This window comes from Macaca thibetana, chromosome 3 (assembly GCF_024542745.1).
Source record: "Macaca thibetana thibetana isolate TM-01 chromosome 3, ASM2454274v1, whole genome shotgun sequence".
Lineage (NCBI taxonomy): Eukaryota > Metazoa > Chordata > Mammalia > Primates > Cercopithecidae > Macaca > Macaca thibetana.
The window spans coordinates 151,570,324-151,590,961 of NC_065580.1; the positions used below are offsets into that span (position 1 = coordinate 151,570,324).

The window sequence follows — 20,638 nt, forward strand, 5'->3', positions numbered from 1 at the left end:
ACGGGGTACAGCCTGTGTGCATGGGCTTTTGTGGGATCATGTATTCGTATCTCTTCAGCAGATGCCTAGGAATGGAACTGTGGTTCATAAAGCAGACACATGTTAAACTCCACAAGAAGCTGCCCCACTGTTTTCCAAAGTGTTTCAAAGTGTTTGTAACATTTCACATCTCCATGTATTGCTCCACAGCCTTGCCAACACTTAGTATTGTCAGCTTCTTAAATTTTAGCCTTTATAGTGGGAGTGGTTTGGTACCTCAGGCCTTAATGACAAAGGATTATGATATTATGTATATTTTCACATCTTATTTAAGTGTTCAAATCTTTTGTGCATATATATATATATATATATATATATTTTATTTTTATTTTTATTTTTATTTTTTTTTTTTTGAGATAGTCTTACTCTGCCACCCAGGCTGGAATGCAGTGGCGAGATCTCGGCTCATTGCAACCTCCCCTCCCAGATTCAAGCAATTCTCCTGCATCAGCCTCCTAAGTAGCTGGGACTACAGGCACCCGCCACCACACCAGCCTCATTTTTGTATTTTTAGTAGTGATGGGGTTTCACCATGTTGGCCAGGCTGGTCTTGAACTCCTGACTTCAAGTGATCAACAGGCCTCAGCCTCCCAAAGTGCTGGGATTACAGGCCTGAGCCACTGTGCCCGGCTTCTTTTGTGTATTTTAAGAAGTGGGCTGTTTTCTTATTACTCAGTTGTAAGGGACAGTTATGTGTCTGGATACAAGTCCTGTATCGGATACAAGTCCTGTATCAGATACAAGGAATATGAATGTTTCCTCCCAGGTGTGGCCTGACATTTTGTTTGCTTCTTGTGTCACTTGATACAGATCTGCAAGTTTGACAGTATTAGCTTTTAATTTGGGTCTATCAGCCGTCTCAAATCAGTGTTTGTGAAAGGGACGTGGTAAGTCTAATGTTCATCTTCCCCTGTGGATATCCAGCTGTTCTCGAACTATGTGATCTAGAGACCGTCTTTTCCCCAACTGAATTAAATGGACACCCTTTTTGGAAATCTGTTCTCTGTGTGGGTGGTCCTATTTTCGGACTCCACCAGCTTCCCTTGGTCTCCATATCTCTGAGCTCTCCAACGTCGCTCTTCTTAGTCACAATTGTTTTGGCTATTGTAAGTCTTTTACATTTTCACCTTAATTCTAATCAACATCTCAATTTCTAAAAAATAAGCCTGTGAGATCTCTATTAGATTGTGCTAAATCTATGGATCAATTTGGGGAGAATTTTCACCTTAAATAAAGTGCCCTCCAATTTGTCAATGAAAAGAGTCAGACTATGTAAAATATATGAAAAGATTTATGCTGAGCCAAATATGAGTGTCCATGGCCCTTGACACAGCCCTCAGGAGATCCTAAAACATGCGTCCAAGGTGACTGGGCACAGCCTGGTCTCATACATTTAAGGGAACATGAGACCCAATCAAATACATGTAAGATAAACACTGCTCTGGTCTGGAAAGGTGGGACAACCTGGTGGGGGCTGGCTTCAAGGTTATACGTAAAGCTAAAAATGTTGGGATTGGTAATTGGTTGAAAGAGTTATTATCAATAGAAAGGAATGTCTAGGTTACAGTAAGGGGTTGTGGAGATCAAAGTTTTATCCACAGTTGAAGTCTCTGGGTCGCAGGCTTCAGAGACTAGATTCTAAATGATTCTTATCAGACTTAAGGTCTGTGTTGACGTTGAAAGCTGGTCAACTTTCCCTGAATTCCAAAAGGGGGTCAGGTATAATGACGTGTATCCATCCCTCCCTTCCCCTCGTGGTCTGAACCAGTTTTTCAGGTTAATTTTGGAATGCCCTTGCCCAGAGGAGTGGTCTGTTCAGAGGGCTGGGGGCTCAGAATTTTATTTTTGGTTTACACAATCCATGAACAAGGTCTGTCTCCCCCATTTGTTTAGCTACTCATTAATTTCTCTCAGCAATGGTCTGCAGCTTTTGGTATAGGGAACTTGCAAATTTTTCATTAAATGCATTCTTAGGTATTTTCTGATTTTCAATGGCATTGTAAATGCCGTTTTTCAAATTCTGTCTTCCAATTATTTGTTGCTAGATTATAGAAGCACAATTACTTTCTTATATAGACTTAGTGTCTTGTGACCTTGCTAAATGCCCTTATTATTTCTAGTATTTTTGATAAACTGTTAGGATTTTCTGCCCTGGCAATTGCATCATCTGTGAACAGAGACTCTGCCCCTTCCTTCCCAATCATTTTGTCTTCTAACATCATGCACAGGTTTCTCAAATAGCTTGCTTGCAACCAGGATGCACGCCTATGATTGCAGAGCTCAATGCAAACCTCTTCCGACCCCAGGACGTTCCTGTAGCTGGGCATCACTGCACACTCCACCTGCGGGCAGGAGGGTTACCACCTCCGAGTTCTGGAAATGAGGACCAGGCTGGGTAGGCTTCAAACTCCACCTTGCACTGGCCAGATTTCCACTGGTTATTTTAATGTTTTCTTAACACTCTCTTGTTAGATGACATTACTCTAAACAGCTGCCTTGTGATTCCAAAGAGGTTCAAACCTCCCGCTTTCCCTAGTAAAGATGGGCTATTTAAGCACAATTTTGTGAAAGTCTGGCTGTAGGGAGACGTGGGGGCATCAGGATTCAGTGTTCTGCTGCTGGGCCAGGCAGTGCTCAACTGGGAGTGGCTGGGCCTGCTGGGGCCACTGTCCGGGGCCCCAGTGGGGCTCGGGATTCAACTCCATAGGACCAGGTGGGACATGTTTCCAGAGAAGGAGTGTGGCAGGCACAGGCCCAGGTTAGCCCCATTGCTGTGACGGGCTGTGACAGGCTGTGAGGGTCCTGCGCTCACCTGGGGGATGCGGAAGCCGGGAGCTCCCGGGCTCCAGGCAGGCCAGGGACAACACTTCTTGCTCTAGGCTTTGCTTCTCCGCTCAGCTGCCACGGGGCTTCTGGCTTCATAGAGAAGGTGCTGAGGACGGTGGCCTGGCTCAGCCTCTGAGAGGATGGGGGCCACAGCTGCAGGCCGGCCTGGGCCTGGGGGCCAGTGCTGGGAGGCCTGACACAAAGGCCTCCATGTCAGCCCCCTTCTCCAGATCTTTGGGCCCCTAGGTCCTTGTGGATGGGCCACCCCTGGCCGCTGGGAGTGTTAGGAGGTCAGCTCGTGGAAAAAGTGGGGGTGAAGGCCCGGCGGGAGTTGGGGGTGGAGAGAGGGGCAGCTACAGCAGAGACCCCCTGGCCAACAAGCAAGGCAAGGCGTTTACAGGGCACATTGCACCTCTACCAAGCAGATTCAGATGGGAGCAGAAGCACCTGTCATTCGGTGAGACTGGGGCGACGCCTGGAAGGGTGGGAGGAGAAACTGTGGCTGAGGCCGGGTGCAGGCCAGTTCACTGTACACGCTGGGGCACGGCAGGCTGGTCCGCACCCGTCTTCCTGCGTATGGAGTGCCATGTGCATGTGAGCATACATGTGTATGTTTCTGGGTCTCGGTATGTCTGTGTGTTTACATCTCTGTATCTGTGCATATGTCTCGGTGGTGTCTGTACGTGTATGTGTGCGTGTGGGGGCTGTTTTTGTGTTGCTGTAAAGGAATACAGAGACTAAGTATTATACAGAAAAGAGGTTTAATTGGCTCACGGTTCTGCAGGCTGTACAGGAAGCATGGTGCCCGCATCTGTTCCTGTGAGGCCTCAGGAAGCTTCCACTCATGGTGGAAGGTGACAGGCAGCCAGCATCACGTAGCGAGTGGGAGGAGGGGAAGGAAAAGGGGAGTTCCCAGACTCTTTTAAACAATCCACTCTTGAGTGAGCTAACTGAACAAGAACTCACTCATCACCAAGGGGATGGTGCTAAGCCATTCACGACGGATCCACCCTCATGATCCAACACCTCCCACCAGGCCCCACTTCCAACACGGAATCACATTCCAACATGAGATTTGGAGGGAACAAAGAATCCAAACCACATCAGTGTGTGCGCGTGTCTGTGCATGTCTGTGTCCATCTGTGTGTGCACGTCTCTGCACGTCTGCGTGGATCTGTGTGTCTCTATGCATATGTGTCCATGTGTTAGCATTTGGTCCAAGCCTTGCTTCCAGAGCCACAGCAGCCACAATAGCACCAGCTGAGGGAAAGGGCTGTTTGAATGCCACTGCCTCCCTGATGCTGACGGGGACCTTAACCACAGGGACAGCCCGGAGTCTCTCCAGCCAAGGCAGAGGATTGGCCGGTTGGTCTCAGAAGGCAGTGGGTGGGCAGGGTCCTCATTCTCTGGCCGAGATTTCTTGGGCCTGGACTACGGGTGCTAAGGCTGCCGAGGAGTGGGGGCCCAGGAGCTGGGGATGGTTCACTGCTGTGGGGTGGGCTGCAGAGCCCACCTGAGCCCCTCCAGGAGGGGAAGGGGATCTCTGTGGCCTGCAGCCCCCAGACATCACTGTATGTGGCTGGAGCCTACAGGCTGGAGGGCTGGGATCCACACTGCTGGGCCCCTGCTGATCACTCCAGCCCAGGGCTTCACCCAGGAGCCAGCTCTCCTTCCCATCCCTAATGCTCAGGCACTTAACTATTTGACAAACCAATGATGAAACATGCAAGGACGGGGACCGCTGGAGCCTCGTGAGGCCCCAAGCACAGGATCCATTCCCAGATGCCAGTGTCACTCCCAAGTCACCTGCTTTTGTAAGTCTCTTATTTTGGGTGGAGCCCTCTGGAAGCCCACGCCCTGCTGTCTGTGGCCACTCCTAGCAGCGAAGCCTCGATGGAGGTTTCTGTAAGGTCTTCACGAGTCTCCTGGCTCCTCCCTCAGAGCAGCTGCCTCCAGATTACAACTACCACGTGCCGTTGGTGGCTGCAGCCCCACCCCCCTACTCTAAAGCAGCTCCTGCAGGAAACCTGGGCCTTGTGTGGCTGGGGAACTCCCAGGACTCCTGCCACGCAGGTGGACCGGAGGACGGCTTGGGCAGGCCCCTCGCAGGCAGGGGAAGATTCGCTTGGCTCCACCTGGCCGGAGAGATAGGTGAGGGACTGGCCTTTGTGGGTCCTGTGGGGTCCCCTTGGGGCTGTGGCTCTCTGCCTTGCTGTTTCCAAGCGGGAAGGGGTCTAGGAGCCCCGCTGCTGTTCATCCCCGCTTCCTCTGGGCTTCCTGGCCTGTCCTGCACATAAAGGGAGCACGCTGCCCTGGAGAGCTGGCCCCATGGCCCGCTCCTCTTTGCCTGGAGGGAAGGAAGGCCTCCTCCTCCTTGGCGTTGCCCCTCCTGCCTTCCAGCAGGGCCAGGCTCTGCCCGCCCGTGGAGAAGGCCAGTACTGGGGAGACAGCCAGGGCTCCCACGAAGCAGGGAGTCCCTCCAGGCGAGGCGCTCCATCCTGTAGTGCTCCCTTAAATTCTGCAAGCTACCCCAGATCCCCTGTTTCCAGCCAACAAATCCTTTTTAAGTTCCTTTGAGATTTGTTCGTGTGGACTCCGGAAAGAAGGCCCAGGCCGGAGCTTTGGGCAGGCGGCCATTTAGGGCAAGGGCGCTGTGCCGGCTTCCCAGTGGGGCTGCCCGGTTGGTGGGCAGGAGAGCCAGGGCACCCCCCACACCAGAAGGCAGGTCGTGGACTGTGTCGTCTACACCCGGGAAGGGGTGCATTCCAGGGGCGCTGCTCCAGACTCGCCACTCACCTGGGACTCGCAGTCTTGAGTTGTGGGTACCAGGGTGGCCATCCCCTTCTGTTCTGTGCGGCTGACTTCCTGGCTACTCCTTAGCCTTGGGGCCCCCACAGCCCTCGGCTTAGCTTCCCTCCCCATAGCCAGGTCTTGGATAACTCCAGGGTAAAGTGACGCTGTGGCCCCCCACTTCCCCTGGGTCCTGCACAGGCCTGGGGCTTTCGGCGGCGCTGTCTGCTGCAGCCCCGCGCCTTCCTGGGAGAGTGGCCCAGGCCTCCCTTCCTGAGTGTGACTGCGCTGCCGTCCCCACCTGCCAGGCCTGCGCGGGTCTTCCCCGGGCTCTCCCTGCTGGGATGGGGACTGGTGGCCCCGGGCCGCGTCCTGGATCCGGCTTGCTCCTTGGTACAAGGCCGGTAGGGTCACCGTCAGGCAGGAGGGCGGGCAGCGGGGGTCCTGGGGGCGCCGGATTCGGGGCCGTGCCGTCCCCCCCAACAGCAGGCTGTGCGTGTCCCTGTTGGAGGCCCACGAAGGCAGCTCAGGGCCACCCCTGAGGGCGCGTGGGCCCGCCGCGCTCCCGGATCTGGCTTGCGACAGGCCGGGAAGGCAGGTGTTTAACGATGCAAAAAGGAACGCACAAGGCCTCGTCGAGGAGGTGGGGGTCGGGAGGGGGACTAAGGGGGGACTGGGGGTGGAAAGAACGCGGGGGGAGGGATGGCAGGGTGCCCGCCCGAGGGACCCACACTTCCGCGCACGGCGCCCCAGGATGCTGACGCCGGCGGGGGTGCGGGCCCGAGGGGCGGTCGGGGTCAGGTGGCGGCCCCAGGGGCAGGGCCGCAGCACGAGGGGCCTCGTGACCCGGGCAGGGCGAGGCCGGCGCCGGGGCTGGGAGAGGGCAGTGGGCGGGCGCTGCCGTAGGTGGGAGGATGCCCGTGGGGACGCTCGGGCGGCTGCGCCCCGCCACGCGCGAGGCCCCGCCCTCAAGGCGCGTTCAGTGGGACGGACCCGCCCTCCCCGCAGCCGCGCGCCCGCCGCGCCGCCTTGTGGGCGCTGTAGTCCCGGAGTCCGCGTGCGCGGGGCCGGGTCCCGGGAGCCCCAGGCAGCAGCCTCGCCGAGCCGCAGGTACTGGTGGCGAACGGGGCCACGGGGCCGCGTGTCGGGGGCTGCGGGGTGTCTCGGGGCCCTGGGGTGAGTGCAGGGCGCGGGCCAAGGTTTGCAGGACCCTGTGAAGTTGAGTGTCGGGGGCTGGCGCTGGGGTCCGCGGGGCTCTGGCCCGGGCGCGGTGGGCTGAGAGCCAGGCGCCTGGCAGAACCATTGCAGTGCAGCGGGTTTCCCGCCGCTAACTTTCCGCCCCAGCCTGCTAATGGGTTGGTGAGGCCCGCCCCCCAGCCTGCCCTCCGCGTCATCCTGGGGCGCCAAGTCCCACCTCCGGGTCTGGAGGAACGCGTGGATCCGGAGTTCGCGTCCAGGCACGTGCTGCTTCGGGACGGTTCAGCCGGCGGGTGAATCCTGCCAGCCACGCGTGGGGCGGGCCCCTGGCACCTCTCCAGGCCATTCTCTCCTGTGCCAGAAGCTTCGTAGGTGCAACTTCCCCTTGGAGCAGCTGTGAGTGCAGATCCAGCAGAGCAAACCCGAGGCGTCTCAGAGAGAGCCTGGACAGCCGCTGCAGCCTTTCCCGAGTAGGTCCTAACAACACCCCTGCACTAGGGTCCTGTCCATCAGAAACTCCTGTCCTGGGGAGTCTCGCCTGTCTGGCCTCAGGACACAGGCTAACTAAGGTGGCCCCAAAATCCAGAACGCATCCAGAGGGAAGGTGGGAGAGTCTTTGGAGGTGCCTGTTGGCAGCCCTGTAAAGAGGTGGCCTCCCCCCACGGAGACCCGAGGATCCCTGTACAGCCCTGATTCAATCAGCAGAGCCGAGGCTGCTCTGGCCCAGTGCACCTACCTGCCCTGTCCAGGCCTGGGAGACAGGCTGCATCTCACTGGCCGCCTTTGCCTGGGTGCCACCTGTGCACTGCTTGTTGCAATTGCTAATTGCTTTCTTTCCGAAGGGGCTTTGGTGGATTTTTACAATACCAGATAGTACAGTTTTCTGTGCTGGACACAGATGAGAAACAGTGCTCGGGTGTTTGGGCCTGCAGCAGTGATAGCCGGAGGGTCTAATTATGCTCTTAGGAACCCTGAACTTGGTCATCTGAACGGGGGTGGGAGGGTGCGCAATGCTTTCTTCTTCTTCTTCTTTTTAAACTAGCAGGCGTTCTAAAAACGTGCCGAACATTCTTGGTTAGCCTTCCAGAGTAGGAGCTCGTTTAAACACGGAATGATAGGTGGCGTTTGCTTTTGTTTTGATTGCGGGTCTCCAGCCTTCTCAGGTGCTTGGAAGGACAGAGCCTGGGCCGGGGTGGTCACTGGGGACAGGGGGGCTGGGGATTTCGGGGGGCTGTTACAACCTTCTCCTGAAGCAGGGATTCTCACTGCTTCCCCGTGGCCCTCCTGTCTGGCTGGGGACTTCCTTCAGATGCCGGGAAGAGACCTCAAGCTGTATGGGACTGGGCTGGAGTCTAGGTTTCCCCTGGCTTGGGGCTGCATTTCTATGATGGTGACCAAGTTCCCTATCTTTCCTCTTGGAGGTGGTCTTGGCCGTGCTGGCCAAGCATCTGCCAGTGGGCTACGTTCACTGCACGTAAGTTAAGCATGCTGGCGGCAGAGGCTGTTAAGACCAGCAGCACCCGCTTTGCTGGCTGAGACTCTGGCTGTCTCTCCAAGAAAGGAATGTTCTGGTCGCTTCTCAGAACAGGGGGCCGAAGTACCTGGGGCTCCTGGGGGTCCTGTGGGTGGGGATCTGACTCCTGGGGCCGTGGACTGTGGGCCCCAGACCCTGGGCTTAGTTCAGCTCCTGACGGCTCCCCGTTGTCTGTGGTGATCTGGTTGCTCTGGGTGTCTGGGGATCAGTGCACCTGTCTAAACCTGCTGACGGGTGGGAAAGTGAGCTTGATGGGGAGTCCCAGCGCCGAATGGGTCTCCCAGTGAGGAGGGGTGGGTGTGGTCCGAGGTATGTCCAGCTCTACCCGTGGCCTCTCTGGGCATCAGGGTCCCTGGTAATGGAGCCCAGCCTTTGTGCACTGATCTTCCCAGCTGTTGTCACAGGCCCTGGGGAGGCGTGGAAGGCGAGGCCGAGGCTGGTGACTGTCAGATCTGCCTCAGCCTTGCAGTGGCCCCTGCCTGCGCTTCCTCCTGCCTGGCTGGCTGTTTTCATTCTGGCCCTTTGAGAACTTCTGGAGTCCCGGCTGCCTTCGATGGGGGTGCTGGTCCCATCATCTTCCCAGCCGTGCCCTGCCGTGGAGCTCTGGAAATCTTGAGGTTTCCCTAACCCTTCCCCCGCTTCCCTGTGGCCCCCACGGCAAGCCCACTAGCCTCTGCCTCTTAAGGGCTTCCCTGCTGTCACCTGTCTGTGTTCCTTTGTCACAGATGTGAGTGTGTAGAGGTGTGAAGACAGGACCCGGGATGTTGCTGATGGCTTTGCCTGCGTGGCCTGGGGAGGGTCTCCCTCTGTGGACCCTGCAAGCCACCTCTTTCCTAAGCCTGTGTGTCAGGTTGGGGGCAGTTCAGGGACCACTTGCAGCCTGAGTGGTCTCTGATACTCGGAGACTGAGTGCTGAGAGCTTGGGGCAGCTTTTCCTCAGAGTCCCTGGACCCCCAAAGCCGGCCCCACATCGAGGGATGCTCTGAGCCCGTGCTGGAGGGTTGGAGGAGACTCTCCCCAAATCCAGACCCTCTGCAGAACCCCCGCCACCCTCCCAAGCGGGCCCTGTGGCGAGGCACCGCTGTCCGACTGTGTCAGCCCAGTGCAGACAGGACGGCGACCCCGCCCCATGCGGCTGCCCAGCTGCCCTCTGCATGTGCTGTGTCCCCACCCCACCTGAGCAGCAGGCGGCCTTTCCATGAGCACTCTGCCAGGCCTGGCCTCCGGGAGCAGAGGTCAGCTGATACAGACCTGAGGTGCACCCGTGGGGGACCAGGGCTGGGTCCTGGCCTCACTGGGTTGGCTTGGGGGGGGCCCTGACACACTTGTTTATGGCGGCTCACTTTTGACTTACTTGAAAGAGAACTTTACACTGAGGCCTTAAATGGAAACCAGCACTACGTGGCACCTGGAGACATGATTCTGATAAGTGGACAGGCTGCTACCCCGCAGCTAGAAGGCACGATTTGTGGTGGCGAGATGAGCTCTTGCCCGCACCAGAGAAGCCTTTGTCCTGGGCAGAGTCAGGACTGAAAGAGACAAGCCCTCGAGGGGGCTGCGTACTGCTGCTGCTCTGCCACGTGCCCTGGCCGTGTGGGGCGGGGGTGCTGGTGGGACGGTCCCCAAGGTTGGATGCATGTTGCCTTGTGGATGAAGGCCCATGGTCTGGGGTGCTCCATTTGGAACGTGTCAGGTCCACCCATGGCTCCTGCCAGCTGCTTCTGTCTAGGATAACCTGCCTCCGGGGATGCTGGGGTCCCTGGGCTCAGGGGCTGGGCCTCAGCTCCATCCCATCCTCCCTCCCATGCATGTTTCACCCCTGGCTGCCCTCAGTCCCCTCGAGGACCCCTGCTTTTTCCTCTGCCCTTCCCTCACTGTGGACTTGGCCTGCATGCCCTCCTGCCAGGGCACGGGGGCCGGTGTGTTTCCCACGCTCGTGTGCAGGATCCGACCCCAGGCTGATGGGGACCTGAGGCTGGTACCTGCAGCCACCCACTGTCGGCCACCCGTGGTGTGACCAGGTGTGTCCCTGGCCTCCAGCAGCGTCTGTTCTGCCTGTGCCCTCCCCGGGCCACCTGGGTGCCGCTAGAGCAGCAGCAGGCATGTGGGCTGCCCTTAGGCCTGCGGGGTGAGGTGTGCCCGCCTGGCCGCCATAGCCACACATGCTGCCCAGCAGTGACATGAGTCTGGTATGGCCCCAAACCTAAATTTTGTTAGTTTAGTTAATGTAGTAAGTCAATTAGTTAATTAATTTGGTTTTGATTGGCATTTAAATGACTCCACGTGACTGGAGACTTCCCTTAGCCTCAGAGACCCTGGAGGTGGTGACAGCCTGGCCTGGGGGGACTCCGGAGCGACTCAGGTGTGGGTGGCTCGCAGTTTGGTGCGCAGGGCGAGGACGGTCCGGGGTCTGCGTTCGTCTCCAAGGTGGTCGGTTCTGAGTGGCGAGGAGGAGGCCGGCACTGGGCCTCATTCTGCGGGGTGGGGAGGCCTGCAGACCGTCTTCCGAGCTGCCCTGACCCCACCCCTCCTTCCAGGCAGAGTGTCACCGTCGTCCCCTCTGGAGCTGCGTGTGACCTGGGCGGCATGGTGCCCTCCGGCCCAGCGGCGGAGAAGCAGGTGCCCGTGGAACCTGGGCCTGACCCTGAGCTCCGGTCCTGGCGGCGCCTCGTGTGCTACCTTTGCTTCTACGGCTTCATGGCGCAGATACGGCCCGGGGAGAGCTTCATCACGCCCTACCTCCTGGGGCCGGACAAGAACTTCACGCCGCAGGAGGCACGTGGGCGCCGGGGCGTGGGGGCGGCTGCCGTGGGTGGGTGGGGAGCAGCTTTGGGGGCCAGGGCGCTGTTCCTGTTGGAGGCGTGAGCACCCGAGGCTGGAGAGGGTGAGTGGCCACGTCAGCTGATCGTGGTCCCGGAGGGAACCCGGCTGGGGTCTCACACCCCCTGCAGCGGGCACCATCAGATGGAGGGGCCCGGCTGCGGCTTAGTGACCAGGCTAGATAAAAAGTGATATTGTTCCTCCCGAGAGGTAGCCTGCCCCACCCCACCTGCCAGGCTGGGCTCATCGGTCCTCCTGGTGAGGAAGGCCCACGTCCAACCCTGCTGGGCACCTGCCTCCAACAGAGACTTAGTGGCTATTTACCTAAAGAGATCATTGAAGGAATTTTCTCATTTTACTCAGCCATGAGGACAAAGGGTCTTATTGAAACTGTTCTAATAGACTTACGCCCAGTCACGGGTCTCTCAGGCCACGTGAACGGTGGAGCCAGGAGTGGTGGTATCTGAAGCAGTTTCCTCCTGGGGCTGTGGGGTCCTTGTCCATATGGCATATCCGCACAGAAGGAGCCTGGAAGGTCTCACAGGCTGCCAGCCCAGCTGATCACCCCGACACCCCATCTCAGGGCCCGGGGCCTGCTCACCTGCCCATCCCAGCCGCTGTCCCCGTCCTCTGCAGCACAGCCACCTGGCCCCTGCACCCACACTGCTGTCGCTAGGCGTGCTTCTTGTTCCCTGCGTCTCCTGGCCGGAAGCCGGCCCCCACCCCTCGCAGACCCTAGAATTGTGAAACTGATGTGCAGCCGAGGGGTGTGCTTGTGGAAAAGTGGAGTGCTGCCCTTCCCGCGTGCCCGGCTCAGAGCACCGTGCGTGTGTGACTGTCTAGTCCCACGGCCAGCACTGCTAGCCGCCAAGGCAGGGTCACTTTCCAGGTGAGGACAGGGTCTTGCTGGCTCTGGCTGTCGGTGGCAGGGCTGGGGCTGGAGCGGCAGAGCCATCTCCTTGACCCCTCATGAAGTGCCTTCTGCTCCTGGCCATTCTGCCCCTCTCCCTGCCGCCCACTGACCAGATGGCATCTCTGCTCTTAGTGGAGGGCCACTGTCAACCGCCAAGGTTATTTATAGGGATGAGCATTATGTGTGGCGTTTCCCTTAAAATAACACAATAAGAAAAGTCTCTAGAGCGAAGATGTTTAAATCCCATCTGCCTGCCCTCTCATGTCGCCCATTAATGGATTACAAAGTAGATTCCAGAAATTAAGCCATTCCACCAGGCCTTGGATGTCATCAGAGGGACGATGGGTGCAGGCGCTCTGCGCACCTGCCACTTGGCGGGGCCCCCTGATCTCAGCCCCTCTGGCTACAGGAGAGGCCGGAGAAGCGCTTTATCACTCCCTACCTCCTGGGGTCCAACAAGAACTTCACACGGGAGCAGGCACGTGGGCGTCGAGGTGCGGGGGCGGCCACCGGTAGGTGGACGGGGAGCAGCTTTGGGGGCAAGGGAGGCCCAGCCTGCCAGGACTTGCCAGCCCCTGTTGTTGCCGGCCTTGTGTCTAGGAAGTTCACGTAAGTGGTGTCTTGTGACCCAGCTTTCGCAAGTTGCTCTCCTGCCCAGTCTGACTTAAGAGATGTTCCACGTGGGTTCAAGGGTGTTCTTAAGCTGCCCCTACCGGGTTGAACTACAAGGTGCTTATCTGGTGCTTTGCTGGAGGCGATTAGGGGATTCCGGTTTCTCCCACTGCTTGTTGATGGCTTCGGGTAGAGCATGAGCCAGCAGCCTCAGGCGGTGGGCCTTGACCCAGCTGGCCCGGGCTGGCATTTCCAGCTCACTTCTGGGGCGAATGCTGCTTCCTCCGCAGCCTGCCACGGGCTGCCTGTGTTCCCCTCACCAGCTCGGGTGGGCTGCTGAGCGCCAGCCATCTGGCTGCGGTGAGGAGCGTGGTTTCCTTTGCTCACATTTGCTGTGCCTCCATTTCTCTCTCCGTGGGCTGGTGTTTCCTGGCATCCCTGCGGTTGCTGTCCTCCTTGGACCTGGTTCCCTCTTCTGCTTCCGGGGGACCCCGTGCCCTTGGGATCGGACTGGCTGTGTGTTACATATGGTGTTTCTCTGGAGTCGTTTTGAATTTGGCCAAATTTCCCTCTGGGGTTTCTGCTTTGAGTGGCAGCTGAGAGCGCTTTCCGCGGCCGAGTCCATGAGGTGCTCCTGGGTGGGTTGCGGTTGCCTGGAACCCCACTGGAACTGTGCTGTGTGGTGGGAGCTGCAGCCCCCACCCTCCTCCAGGGAAACCCCCGGCCCAGGACCCTGTGCATAGCCATCCTTCCTGACCTGCGGCCCATGCCCCGTCCCCAGCTGGTCCCTGTTGGGTGCCCTTCTCTGGCATCCAGTTCTGCTGCCCCACGCCCGGCCCTGCCCTCACGTCCTGCCTGCCTTCGGGCCTTGCCCACCTTCCCACCTCCCTGTTCAGAGAAGCCTCCCTGAGGCTGTCCAGGTGTAGATTTGGGCGCAGCTCCCTGCACTCTGCCCATGCAGCCTGGACCCCAACCATGACCTGTGGAGAACAGGGCCGACGCCAGGCTCAGGCAGCGGGAGGCTGTCCTCGTGTCAGAGCCGTGGCCGCCTGACAGATGCCACCTCCCTGCTGGGACCGTTGTGGGGGCCCCTCCCCCAGCAGCCTTGTAAGTGGGTCGCAGGTCACAGCTCTGGGCAGAGCCTCCCTGCTGTCTGCCTGCCAAGGCTGAGGAAGGGGGAGTAGGGGCCATCGAGGAGGTGCAGGGAGAGGAGCAAGAGGGCCCTGGGTGGGTGTTGGGGAGTGTTCAGGCTCCACCTTGACCCCGTGGTCTGCCAAGGGGGAGCTCTGCACTCAGTCCCTCAACTAAGACCAGGAGGTGCCAGATGAGGCCCCAGCCTGCAGAGCCGGTTCCTGGTGGAAGAGGAGAGTGAGGTGGGTGAGGCTTCTAGGACACCCAGTGCCCTTTTCCAGAGAGCCGTGGGCTCTGGGGAGAGCCTCTTTGCTGGCTGTCTACCATTTTGACTCTGGGCTGTGGGCAGGACCTGTGCCCTGGCCAGGGCCTGGGGCGGTCATGCCCCCGCGCGGCCTCCTGTGTCTGGGGGTCAGGGGTCCCTGAGGCCCTAGGAGGGCCCCTGCCTCTGAGCCGCTTCTTTCGGAATCTGCAGGAGTTCCCTGGGCTGGCCCCGAGGAGGAGCCTCCCCCAGTCAAGCAGGCCATCAAATGGGGCTGTTTGATGTCCCCAGGACATTGCTGTAAACACAGTGCAGAAGCCGATGACCGGCCCTGAGGCTCTCTGTGACCCGGCATGGTCACTCAGCCTCCTGGCGCCTGACCTACCCTCAAAGAGTGTCCAGGAATGTCCTGAGCAGGATGGAGTGCGGGAGGGACCTTGGGTGCCTGGTGCTGCTGGGACCACAGCCTTCGGGTCAGCTTGGTCTCCATGAGGGTGCAGGCTCCGGGGTGCGACCTCAGGGTGCCCTGAGGTGGGGTCTCTGGGCAGCCTTCCCCTGAGCCCTTGGGAAGCTTCTCAGCATGCTGGCCTGGCTGCAGGGTCCTGTTCCCCAGCTGTTCACAGTAGCCGGTGGCCAGACTCCGAGCACATCGGGCCACACATCTTGGGTGTGCCAGACACGAGGCTGAGAGGCCCTGGGGAGGAGGCGTGGCTCGGCGCCGCACCCCTGTGCTGACCCAGGGTTTGGTCTTCTCAAGTGTGGCTGGCAGGGGCTGAAGTCACCTGGGGCAGCATGAGTAGGGCTGTGGGGTTGCTGGTGGTCAGGCCTGAGTCAGGTGGGGCCTACTGGAGGCCCAGAGTCCAGCAGGGCCCTGCTGGCCCACCTGGTACCAACCTCCAGCGGATCTGAGGTGGGGTCTGGTGGGGCCTCTGGGCAGGGCCACCTGCTGAAAATGCACCTGGGCCCCAGGGGAGGCTCCAAGCATAAGGTGGCTCCCACATCAGTCCCCAGGGAAGGGCAAGGCAAGCGGCTTGGGCCTCACGGGGGTGGGGCCTCTTCCTCTGGACTGTGCCCAGGTGAGCCCAAGTGTGCCTGCAGAAGCCCTGGTCCCTGCCAAGCCAGCTGGGGACATTTGGTGCCTGCCTGGAGTAGAGTCTGGGGCAGTGCCCTCTGACCTTGTCCTGTAGGAGGCAGCACCCCCAGACCCATGCCCAGCTCCACATTCCCATGGAAGGTGGATGTGTGTTGAGCCCACAGACACGGAAGCCAGGCCTGGAGTGTCCACCGGCAGCTCAGTGGCCAAGGCTGTGGAGCTGGGTTCCCACATAACATGTGATGGAGGAGGTGGGGGTGGGCAGGCCGACAGCCTGTGCTCCCCCTCCTGGGTGGGTGCAGGGCGGCTGCAGGGGCGCTTGTCCCCCTCCCTGCTCCTGGGTTGGAGCCTGGCCTTAAAGACCTTGCTCTGGGGACTAGTGTGAGATGGGAGTGCGCAGCCCAGGGCCCTCTGCCCTTCCCCACGCCCTCTCTTTCCCCTTCTTCCCTTTCCTGTCTTTCTTCCCCTGCTGGGTTCCCCACAGTCCCTCCCACGAACCTGCTGTTCCTGATCTTGCTCTTCCTTTCTGTGCCTTCTGTTTTTGTCTCTCTCCAGGAAGGATGGAAGGACCTTGTGTTAGTGTGAATGTGTTACGGGTTACAGCTCTGTTTTCCATATTGTTTAAGATGAAATAAAACTATGTTTTTATGCTATTAAAAATAGAGAAGCTGGCTGGGTGTAGTGGCTCGCGCCTGTAATCCCAGCACTTTGGGAGGCCAAGGTGGGCGGATCACCTGAGGTCAGGAGTTCGAGACCAGCCTGTCCAACATGGTGAAATCCCTTCTCTACTAAAAATACAAAAATCAGCCAGACATGGTGGTATGCAGCTGTAACTCGGGAGGCTGAGGCAGGAGAATTGCTTGAACCTGGGAGGTGGAGGTTGCAGTGAGCTAAGATTGTGCCACTGCACTCCAGCCTGGGTGACAGAGCAAGACTCTGTCTCAGAAAAAAATAAAAATAAAACTAGAGAAGCTTAGATGAACAGGATTGTTAATAACGATTCCTTCTGTGGCTACTGTCAGCTTTCTGCAGGCAAACGCTCCCAGGCTCCTGGGACGGTCGGGAGCCAGAGGTCCCTGTTCAGAGAGGACGATGCAATGGGACATGGGACAGGGGCATGTTGGGGAGAGGGGTCACACCAGGCAGTGTTGGGGTAGGTAGCCGTCAGCAGCCATGACCTCGGGCAGGCAGTGTCCGCGGCAGCCCCAGCATTGCTAATGCCTAGTGGGGCGCCCGCCCACCTGTCCGCAGGTCACCAACAAGATCACGCCGGTGCTGTCGTACTCCTACCTGGCCGTGCTGGTGCCTGTGTTCTTGCTCACCGACTACCTGCGCTACACGCCAGTGCTGCTGCTTCAGGGGCTCAGCTTCGTGTCGGTGTGGCTGCTGCTGCTGCTGGGCCGCTCGGTGGAACACATGCAGCTCATGGAGTTCTTCTACAGTGTCACCATGGCCGCGCGCATCGCCTACTCCTCCTACATCTTCTCTCTCGTGCGGCCCGCGCGCTACCAGCGTGTGGCCGGCTACTCGCGCGCTGCCGTGCTGCTGGGTGTGTTCACCAGCTCCGTGCTGGGCCAGCTGCTGGTCACCGTGGGCCGAGTCTCCTTCTCCACGCTCAACTACATCTCGCTGGCCTTCCTCACCTTCAGTGTGGTCCTCGCCCTCTTCCTGAAGCGCCCCAAACGCAGCCTCTTCTTCAACCGCGACGACCGCGAGCGGTGCGAAGCGTCGGCTTCGGAGCTGGAGCGCATGAACGCCGGCCCGGGCGGGAAGCTGGGGCGCGCGCTGCGGGCGGCCTGCGGGGACTCCGTGCTGGCGCGGATGCTGCGGGAGCTGGGGGATAGCCTGCGGCGGCCGCAGCTCCGCCTTTGGTCCCTGTGGTGGGTCTTCAACTCGGCCGGCTACTACCTGGTGGTCTACTACGTGCACATCCTGTGGAACGAGGTGGACCCCACCACCAACAGTGCACGAGTCTACAACGGCGCGGCCGATGCTGCCTCTACGCTACTGGGTACGCGCGCCCTGGTCCCCGAGGCTCCCCGTTCACCCCCTGCCCCGTGGATCCTTACCCCGGAGGCTCCCCTTTGCCGCCCCATGCCCCGTGGATACCTTAACCCAGAGCCTCCCCACCACCTCCCTCTGCCCCATGGATCCTTCCCCCGGAGGCTCCCCCTCCCCGCCCCCTGTCCCATGGATACCTTCCCCCAGAGGCTCCCCGCCCCCTCCCCCTGCCACGTGGATGCTTCCCCCGGAGGCCCCTCGCCACCTCCCCCTGCCCCGTGGATACTTCCTCCAAAGGCTCCCTGCCACCTCCTCCTGCCCCGTGGATCCTTCCCCCGGATGCTCCCCCTCCCCACCCCCTGCCCCGTGGATACCTTCCCTCAGAGGCTCCCCACCACCTCCCCCTGCCCGGTGGATGCTTCTCCCCGAGGCTCCTCGCCGCCTTCCCCTGCCCTGTGGATCCTTCCCCCGGAGGCTCCCCGCCACCTCCCCCTGCCCCGTGGATACCTTCCCTCAGAGGCTTCCGCCACCTCCCCCTGCCCTGTGGATCCTTCCCCCGGAGGCTCCCCCTCCCCGCCCCCTGCCCCGTGGATACCTTCCCTCAGAGGCTCCTGCCACCTCCTCCTGCCCCGTGGCCCCCCAGGGCCGCTGCAACGCCCCATCCCTCCCGTCTCAGGTGCCATCACGTCCTTCGCCGCCGGCTTCGTGAAGATCCGCTGGGTGCGCTGGTCCAAGCTGCTCATCGCAGTCGTCACGGCCACGCAGGCCGGGCTGGTCTTCCTTCTGGCGCGCACGAGTAGCATCTGGCTGTGCTATGCGGCCTTCGTGCTGTTCCGCGGCTCCTACCAGTTCCTCGTGCCCATCGCCACGTGAGTTCCAGAAGGGTGGGGAGCCGGGGGTGGGCAGGCACCAGGATCACGCCCTGCGCTTCGCGGGGTGCTCCCATCTTCCCGCCACGCCCCAGCGACTATGCCAGTGCTGGCCCCGCCAGCCACCTGGAGCTGACCAGGGTCCCCGCTTGTCTCTCCCTGGGACCTGGGGCATCCCTGCCTGTGCCATCCAGCTGCTACCCCAGGCCCTCCGCGCTCCTCTCTGAAGCCTGCTGGGCTTGCTGCCCTGCTCCCAACCCCATCCTCCAGGCCCCATCCAGGCAGGAGCCGGAGCATGCACCTGTGTGAGTTCATCCTCAGCTTACACTCACACCAGGCACTCACACCACACACACACACCACACGCTCCCACATGGACACACACCACACACTCATGAACACACACCACATGCTCACAGATGGACACACGATACAGACACACCACACTCTCACATGGACACACACCACACACATGAACACACCACACACATACGGACACACCACACACACACAGACATGCACCACACACGCGAACACACCAACACACGGACACGCACCACACACATGAACACACACGGACACACACCGTGAACACACCACACATATACGGACACCCACCACACATGAACACATACCACACACACACACGGACACGCACCACACACAACACACCACACACACGGACACACCACACACATGAACACCACACGCTCATACATGCACACCCACCACACGTGAACACATACCACACACTCACCAATGGACACTCAGCACACACTCTTACCACACGTGCACGCATGGACAAACACTACACTCACACATGGATATGTCACACATGGACACAGACTACACACGGACACCACACACGGACAAACGCACACTCACATGAACACACCACACACTTGGACACACACCACACGCTCACAGATGGACACACTATGCACAGACACACACCATACGCTCACACATGGACACACCCACACATTGACACACCTACCACATAGACCACACACACTGACACACTCAGACACTGACCCTGTGTGCTCACACCCGCCCCTGCCTCCCTGGACCTGCCCCCTCTTTCCTGCCAGCTGGGAGGACTTTGGCCCCAGCTCCCCTTCCTGGGCCTCCACTCCAGGGTGGCCTCCGAGCCCTGTCTCCCTCCCTCCATGGGTCGTCCCCCTGAGGCTTACGCTGGCCACGAGCCTGTTGAGCTGAGAGCACCCTGCCGACCCTTGCATTGTGCCCTCTGCATTGGTAGCCTCATCCCTGCAGCATTCTGCCTGGATGTGCCCAGCCCCGTACTTCCCCGTCCTCCCCACACGCAGGCAGCAGTCTCCTGGCATGGGCAGCCCGGCCCACCCTTCTCTCCTGCCCCTGCCATACTTGAGGCCCCTTTTGCTCCTGTGTGGCCGCCTTCTCCATGCTCCCTGAGGCCCACGCAGGGCTCTTGCTGCCCCCAGCTCCTGAAGGCCCCCCTCCCTGACCTGCCAGCACGGTGGAAAGGGCCAGGGCCTCTGCTGATGTGCCGTCCCATTGCTGCATCCAGGGGGACAACGCCTGAAAGGTTTTAGTTATAAAGTCATTGATGCCCATCGCAGAAAATCCAACACGGTGCAGCAGTGTGCAAAGCAGAAAACCGCCATCTGCTACGGGGAATCCCAGCATTTTCTGCTTGTCTGTGTTGAGTTGATGTCAGACACAGACGTAGGTGGTCACTCCAGGTCATGAGTGGTGGGCCTTACAACCCATCCCCGGTCTGTGGGTAAAGTCACCATTTCCATTTTTCTTACAACAGAAGAACACTGAGATGAATGCCCTTCTACCTACATTTTTCTTTCCAAATTCTAATAATGGCCCTCAGGTGGATTCCTGGAAGGGGAATGGCCAGGTTGGAGAGTCTGTGCTTTTGAAAGGTTTCTGTCGATATTGCAGGTACCCTGCAGGCTGGCATGCGGGCTTTCTCCCCATCAGGATGATGGAGTGGCCTTCCCACCCTCCCTGAGCCCCTGATGGACCAGCTGGGCTCCCAGCCTTTCCTTCACAAGAGCGAGGCTGGCCGGCCTGCTGTGGACTGAGTGGCCCCTGTGTGTCTCCTGACTGTGTTGGGACTCACTTTCCTCTCTCCTGATCGGGGGAGCACTCATCTGTATCATGTATTTTCAATCACCTGTGCCCCTATCATGCCCCACACTCGTTTGCCTTTAATTCAACTCCCAGTGTTACTCAGTGTCCTTGGAAGCACCCTGGAGGCTGGCCTACCCAGCGCCGCGTCCAGAAGCTCGTTTGTGCTGGGATTTCCCTGCTGTTCATCTGCCCTTTGTCCTGCTGACCTGCTCACCCGGACCTCTGCGTGCTTCTCGTCCTCACTGCCACCCGCCTGCCCGCCCCCCTATCTGCACTGTCCCCGCTGTCCCCCCATCTCCAGTGCCTGGCAGCACAGACACCTCTGCCCTTCTCTAAATAGAGAGTTTCTGGCATTTTTGTTTATTTTTTCTTCAGGTGAACTTTAGGATATTTTTTTGTCCAGTTCTTTTTTTTTCTTTTTTTT

General features: G+C 59.3%; 1 protein-coding gene across 4 annotated transcripts in view; it reads left to right on the plus strand.

Annotated features, from left to right (window-relative positions):
- Positions 1 to 20,638, plus strand: part of SLC19A1 (solute carrier family 19 member 1) — a 47,244-nt gene that overhangs the window by 13,892 nt on the left and 12,714 nt on the right. For 2 of the 4 annotated variants that reach the window (XM_050785661.1, XM_050785662.1), the window contains exons 2-4: positions 10,924 to 11,161; positions 16,469 to 17,228; positions 17,895 to 18,087. In XM_050785661.1, coding sequence (XP_050641618.1) covers positions 10,973 to 11,161; positions 16,469 to 17,228; positions 17,895 to 18,087 — 1,142 coding nt within the window. In that variant the 5' untranslated portion in view covers positions 10,924 to 10,972. Of the gene's footprint in view, positions 1 to 6,667; positions 6,766 to 6,858; positions 7,323 to 10,923; positions 11,162 to 16,468; positions 17,229 to 17,894; positions 18,088 to 20,638 lie in introns of those variants that run through there. The other 2 variants (XM_050785659.1, XM_050785660.1) reach the window with 2 other exon arrangements.